Raw genomic sequence first — 7,035 nt, 5'->3', positions numbered from 1 at the left:
AATGAAGATGCCAACAAAAATATCTAATTGGAGAGACGAGATTCAGGAACTTCTTTTGTTATGTCAGACAAGGCAAGAAAGAGACGACCTGTCAAACCTGTCTACTCTCATTGCTCTTCTAGAGAAGGACGGCAGCTACTTGGTCAAGGTGTGCCCACATGTGTGGGTGTGTGTATGAACACTGAATCAAAGGGGCTTTTATGTGACCCATGATATGCATGTGCTTTTGCACTAGGGGTGAGAACATGTACAAATTTTCATAAATGAGTTCTTGCAGATTTCTGACAGAGTGTGCACATTTTTCCATATGGTAGTTTACTACCCAGTCTGATCTCAACTGATGGTGAAAAAAAAGAGTCATTTACAATGAAGATGCCAACAAAAATATCTAATTGGAGAGACGAGATTCAGGAACTTCTTTTGTTATGTCAGACAAGGCAAGAAACTCTGTCTTTTATCACCATATTACAGACTGCCTATGTGACCATGTGAGTAAGTCTGGATCTGATTCCCTGGACATAGTCTGTAGTTCATGTATGAAAACAGCTTCTGTCTCTGCTGTTTGTCATCCCACAGGCTGGTTTCCTGAAGAGCCACCACTGTTATGAGATTGTCTTCACTGTCCCAGATGTCCCCACACTGGGCAAAGAGCTCTCCTGTCTTCCTTCCTCCTCTCCGACTCGGAGGTCCCCCAGCCTCAGGGTCCGTCATATTAACTCCACACTGGAGGGTAAGTCGACATGTCAGTGCATGAGAACAGTTTCCCTCCTTACTAATGGTCACTTTGGACCAAAAGTAAAGTCTACCTTTCATAGTAATAACATTCCATCAGCCTCAGCTTTACTTTGTGCTTACGGCTAATTAGAAAATGTTAGAATGCTAACATGCTAAAATAAGGTGATGAAGATGGTAAACATTTACATGCTTAGCATCAGCATGTTAGCATTGTCACTGTAAGCCTGTCAGCAAGCTAACATTAGCTTGTAATTTAGCTCAATACACTGCTGTATTGACACACAATCTCACAAGTCACTCATGTGACTGTAGACTCTTAGTCTTACTTGTCTAATTTCACACAATTTACAGTATATGTGTACATTTCACCGATCCACCTGGGTGTGTTGATTTTTAGGACAGTGTCAAGTACAGTATGTCCTTTGCTCTCAAGCGAGGAGCTATGGAGAGCTGAAACCAGCCATCCCTCCTAACTGGTGACGGCTTCACTAGCAACTGTATCTCTGTAGGAGTTTCCATAGAGGGTTTCTTCCATCACTACTGTATCTACAACAACATATTCCCCTGGCACGCTGTTAACACATCAAGGCAGTAGTTGTTGAGTATCTGTTGAATGGTTGTGTTGCTGCTTTTTCTGTCTAGTGCAGTAGATGTTATCCATTGCAGCTTTTGAGGAACATGAAAGGAGTTTTCCTTAGAGAACCCAGTGAGTTACCGAAGCTAGTGGAACACCAGCTTATGCAGAGGTGAAGTGGGACTTCAGTGCTCTCTCAGCTGCCCCAGTCAGTGTTAAAGCCTGTGCGGCAAATTTGTGCCATGCAGCTCAGGAGACTCATACTGTTTTGATGCAGAGCTGAAAGATGTGCAATATCCTGTCACTTAATAACACTGTTCTCATAAAACTGAATTAAACAGGTGGCACAGAACAGTGTAAATAGATGTACAGTATAGAAATTGATGAACTCTCTCTCTCTTTAGGAGGAGTAAAGGTAACGTGTGAGTACAGGACGTACCAGGAGGGGGTGCTGCAGGAGGAGCTCACTCTGGTAACCAGAGGGAGAAAAGACAGCAGTCTGAAGGTCAGACTCCAGGCCAAGGTCATTGGTAGGTGCTAGCAGAGACAAACACCTGCTAAAACCGTTTCTAGATGTATGACTTCTTGTAAACACTGTCCACCATGCAAAGTTTTTTTATTAAATCTGTGTTAACAGGTGAAGTGAGCGTTCCTACACTGTCAGAGAATCTGATTTATGGGTTGGACGCAGAAAGATATTTAAAGAAAATCTCACAACATAACATGCAGAGTGCACAGGGCAGGTCCACACTTATGTGCATTAGTGTGTCCCCTACACACTGCACAACGGGAACATTAGAATGATCCTGCCAGTCTAACTTTAAAAGCACACAGCACAACTACCTAGTAACCCATTATCTATACTGCTTATTCTGTGGAGGGCTGTAGAGGGCTGGAGCCAATCCCAGCTGACACTGGACAAGAGGTAGGGTACACCCTGAGCAGGTCACCAGTCAGTTCATTTTATTTATGGCACTACAGTCACTGTCACAACCTGTAACACAGCCACCTATGTATGATAATGTATTCTTTCTGACCCCAGCCCTGCAAGTCTAGCCTCGAAAATAGCAAAAGTGGCATAGTTTGACCAACAGTACCTGTTGCCTAGCACATATGGAGGAGGTTGGGCTGTCATGCTACCATTGGGCCATTGGTAATGGTAATAGTAACACCTATGCTCAGTCAAAATATTTGTTTTAGAAAAAGATCTGTAGACTAACATGCTATACAACTGAATCTAATTGTACTTTGCTAGTCCGATAGTGAAATGTAATTACATGCTGTGGCTAAAAGCAGACTGCACAAGAAATTGTGTGTGTGTGTAGGGTTGTCCAAACAGCATCCCTAGTTTTCTGCTCTTTGTATTGCATTATTTTGCCATGCAGGTGTAGGAACAAAAATGTCAATAATCAATATTTTACTGAATGAAAGGACAACTACACTACCTCTTTCAATTTGTACATCAGTGTTCAGTCAAATTATGCTCATTTTGTTCCTCATAGAAATGAATGGGATACAAAATCTAATGTGCCACTCCCTGAGTCAGTGATTGAAGGATGAAATAAACTATGTTCCATTTCATGTGAACATTTTCAGCCTTGGGTAGCTACATGTCCTATAGGCTCTGCACTGTGGTACAGTAGTGTACAACAGCATACTAAACAGTCAGCATGTGTTAGTCTGCATTCTGACTTTACTAGGTTTTCATTAATTCATCACTTGTTCAGTGTGAACACACTACAGGCTCAAACCTGATTAAAATTTCTGTGCAGGATAAAAATGGCACACAGCTGCTCCCATGATGCAATGCTCATAGCACAGCTCCTCCCAGCTGCAGACAGTAGTGAAACAGTTCCAAGAAGATTTCTTCATAAAATATATAGTCTTTGGAAAAATGTTTAGTTTTGTCTTTGTAAAATGTAATAGACCGTGGCAAGGCCACAGTCTTATTGACATCTCTGTGGGAACAACTTGGATTCATTCTGGTTTGCACACACTCTGCTACACTAATGCAGTGTTTCCTACATAATTAGATTCTTTACATGCCGGCTGTTTATTTCTTTTGCTAAGTGGCCATGGTAAAAGCACCATAATGCACTCAATAGTGGCTTGAACTCGGCTCTGACTGTGCCTGACACCTGAGGGTTGTACCAGGAGGGAAGAGCAAACTGACTAACACATGTTTTTCTCTGTCCCCTTTGCCTTCATCTCTTTGTCTTCCTCTGTCCAGACCCACATCACGGGACTCCCATGCTGCTGGAAGGGGTGAGGTGTCTGGGTGCTCAGAAAGACGCCCACACAAAGCACAGCAGTGATCAAAAGAGGATATGATGAAAAGATACACACACTCAGTATATATGTACATTATTCAGTGACTGGGTCAGGGCTCAGCATGGTTGTATAGAAACATGAAAATGTGTTCTCCATTTCAGAAACAGCTTAATTTGACTGGGAAATCATGTTTCAATGATGCTGTGTTTTGCTATGGTGATGGCATGGCAAAATGTTTGTTAGAAAATAACTGGTCAAACAAATAACTGTAAGTACAATGGATACATTTTGACAACAAACAAACATGCTGAGCTGTATAACACATTATTTAGACAAAAACACACCATGCGTCAGCTCTGGATGGACATTTGACAACTGTTATTCAGTTTACATAGCCATGAAGCTTGAGTTGTTGGAGAGGCACAATAAACCAGCAATGAATGCTAGCCAGCTGACATACATGTACAGCCACACACAACCATTAAAGTAACAGCAAATAAATATGTCATCATTTTACAGTAGCTCAGCCTAAAAGGGCTCTGATTTTGATTCATATTGTTCCCTGTACTTTAACCATGTCCCTATGTTTCCTGTTTCTTAACCACCATAAAGATCATTCATCAAGCTGCCTAATGTTAATTGTGCATTAATTAATGTTATTCAATCTTAGCACAAAATGCGGTGGTTTCATGAGTGTTGCTGATCAAAGTCAGTCACTCCTCTGTTCATTTCAGTGGCATCGAGAACAGAGCCAGCTTTATAATGTCTTCTCTTAAGTTGACTACTGCAGACAGTAAGCATGGAATTTTACCAAAAGTCAAATCCCAGTATAGAGTTAGCTGAAATCTGTGAGTTGTAGTTAGCAGCCTTTGTGCAGGACAACGTCTTTACCACTGTTGTTGAACGCTCTCATGGCTGCCACCAAATGTTTTACTGATTGCACCTGTACAGTTCTCCTTGGACTACTGACATGTCACGTGAAGACAACTGATTCAACTTTAACTGACAGCAGTTTTGTTGGGCCCACTGGCTCCAGCAGTGCAGAAATGGCACAGTTTACAATAAGAGTCCGTTAATGACTGCAGCAATTCATCTGTCTGCCATCAGACTTTACTGTCAGATGACAAAAGGAGGGTATTTTAGTTCTGTATTTTCCATATAATCACGATTTCTATATGTATTTTTTAAAACTCTTGCTGGAAATCAACATTGGATAATGTGGAAGGTTGCATTAAGCAGCATGATATTATTAAAAATATACAATTAAAGCATGCCATTTTGTTTTAGAAAAAAAGAAACAATCTACCCTAAGCATGTTCTGTGTCTGTCAGCATAGCTTTCTTCGTGTCTGTTATGACAGCTTGCATCATCAAATGACACAACAATCTGTCAAGTAGGAGTTGTTTTAGATATACTGCTAATGCTGTAACAGAGAGTAGAGCATCCCCCCACATGAATTATATATTGTAACCAAATAATGACAACAGGTTAGATGAATGATAGGGCTGAGTGGGAACAGGAATATGTTTTTTTAATATATTGCATTTATTACTTTAACTTCAGATGCTGCAGCCAAAAGTATTACAGTATTACAAGACATTTTTGGTGTGCTGTCTGATTTAAACAAGTTTTGAATTAAACAAAGATAATCTCAGTTATTCACACTTACTCCCTTCTTGGTAGATCATCAGCTCCATGCTAACTCTTCAGAAGATAGTAAATAGTTTGCTCATGAATTGTTTTTAAATCTCAATGATATCTTATAAGAGTGCATTTTTTAAATTACTGTAGTTGTGATTTTAATTAGGCTATAATGAATAGCCTAATAAAAATCCAACCTACTAATTACAAACCCCATTTCCAGAAGAGTGGGGACATTTTCCAAAATGCAGTCCAAACTAAAATCTGATATTTGTTAATTTGCTCAAACCTTTATTTAACTGGCAAAAGTACAAAGAAAGGGTTTGTTTTTTGAAAATCTAAACAAATTTAGAATTTGATGCTTGCAACACACTCAGACAAAGTTGGGACAGAGGCCTGTTTACCACTGTGCTACATCACCCTTTCGTCGAATTACACTTTTTAATCATTTGGGAACTGAGGATACTAGTTGTTGCAGGTTTGCAAGTGGGACATTGACCCATTCTTTCTGGATACAAGACTTTAGCTGCTCACCAGTCCATGGTCACTGTGGTGTGATTCTCTTAATGGTGTGCCATACATTTCTGCAGGCAGGCCAGTCAAGAACATGCACTCTTTGTTGATGAAACCACACTGTTGTAGCATGTGTAAGATGAGGTCTGGCAGTGTCTTGCTGTAATATCCAAAGACTTCCTGTGAAAAGACACTGCCTTGACAGTACCTTTACACATGTCACCCATGCCCTGGGCCATCACAAATGATGGCTTTTGCACCTTTCCACTGTTCTCCTGTGTAGCTGTGTGTTACATAAAAAAACAGTCCCACAGTGCTTAGCTAAAGGTGGGGACACACATTATGACTGTGTCCCCCAAGCTGAAGTGCATCTTTGTCCATATTGGATGGCATGATAAACAGACTAGACCATGGGAGATTCCTAAGACTGACAACAAAAAAACCTAAGGAGAAAAAGAAACAGGCCTGGAACAACACTTGCCCTTCACTAGTGAAGTACAATGCTTTAAACCACAGCTCTTCCTCTCTGGCTCTGTTCCTTGTTGACACACCCACATACACAAACCTGGAACAAAAATCTGGAGTGACCAGGTGTAGTCGTCAGAGTAGATGTGAAAGATAATCATCTAAACTGATCAACTAAAACTGCTGAATTCACAAGTCTGTACCGGTAATTTTTTTAAAGACTGCAAGAGGGTTTATCACATAATCTGGGAAGTACACAAATTAGCACAATGGGACACGTTGAGGTAAGAAACCCAGAGCAATCCACAGCTTGTTTTTATTGGATCATCTGACATGTTAGTCATCCGGTTTTTGACTGTGTTTACACTGTTGTAAAATGTGTACATTTATTGATTTACTGTGTCTGTGTAGGTAAATGCAACCCTGTTCTGCTTTGCTTCTGTATAAACAATGTGGCTGAGGTACACTGAGGCTCATGTATTTCTATGCATATCAGTGTAAGAAAGTAAATTGCAGGCTACTAGCTAACCATCAAGAGCACCTTCATTGCTGTAGTGTTCAAAATAATAATGTGTGAATATAAACTTAGGTAAAGTGTTAAAGTGTGTGAAAAATATTTGGATACATCATTTCAGTTTCAAGAGATACCAAAGTACAGTACAATTACAATTTTATTTACATGGTTCTGCAACAAGGAGTTTGATTTTAAAACTCAGTGAATAATACTCTTCTGAAAGACATATTACAAGATCACTCTGCTTTTATCTCTGTAAAACAAATATACCTAGCTACAAGGAAACATTAGCCTGCATGGAGACGTGTCCTCTAAGTTTTTT

General features: G+C 40.1%; 1 protein-coding gene across 1 annotated transcript; it reads left to right on the top strand.

The window, feature by feature from the left end:
- Window positions 1-67: 67 nt before the first annotated feature.
- Window positions 68-6,795, top strand: LOC109965187 (UPF0687 protein C20orf27 homolog; the record flags this gene model as incomplete). The annotated part of the gene is made up of 4 exons (XM_020609015.1): window positions 68-148; window positions 577-730; window positions 1,714-1,839; window positions 3,540-6,795. Coding segments are annotated over 4 exons (462 nt in total), but the record flags the coding sequence as incomplete, so codon positions are not given.
- Window positions 6,796-7,035: the final 240 nt, after the last annotated feature.

This window comes from Monopterus albus, unplaced genomic scaffold (assembly GCF_001952655.1).
Source record: "Monopterus albus unplaced genomic scaffold, M_albus_1.0 scaffold97.1, whole genome shotgun sequence".
Lineage (NCBI taxonomy): Eukaryota > Metazoa > Chordata > Actinopteri > Synbranchiformes > Synbranchidae > Monopterus > Monopterus albus.
The sequence above is the reverse complement of the archived record's forward strand: the minus strand, read 5'-3'. Positions and strand labels throughout refer to the sequence as shown.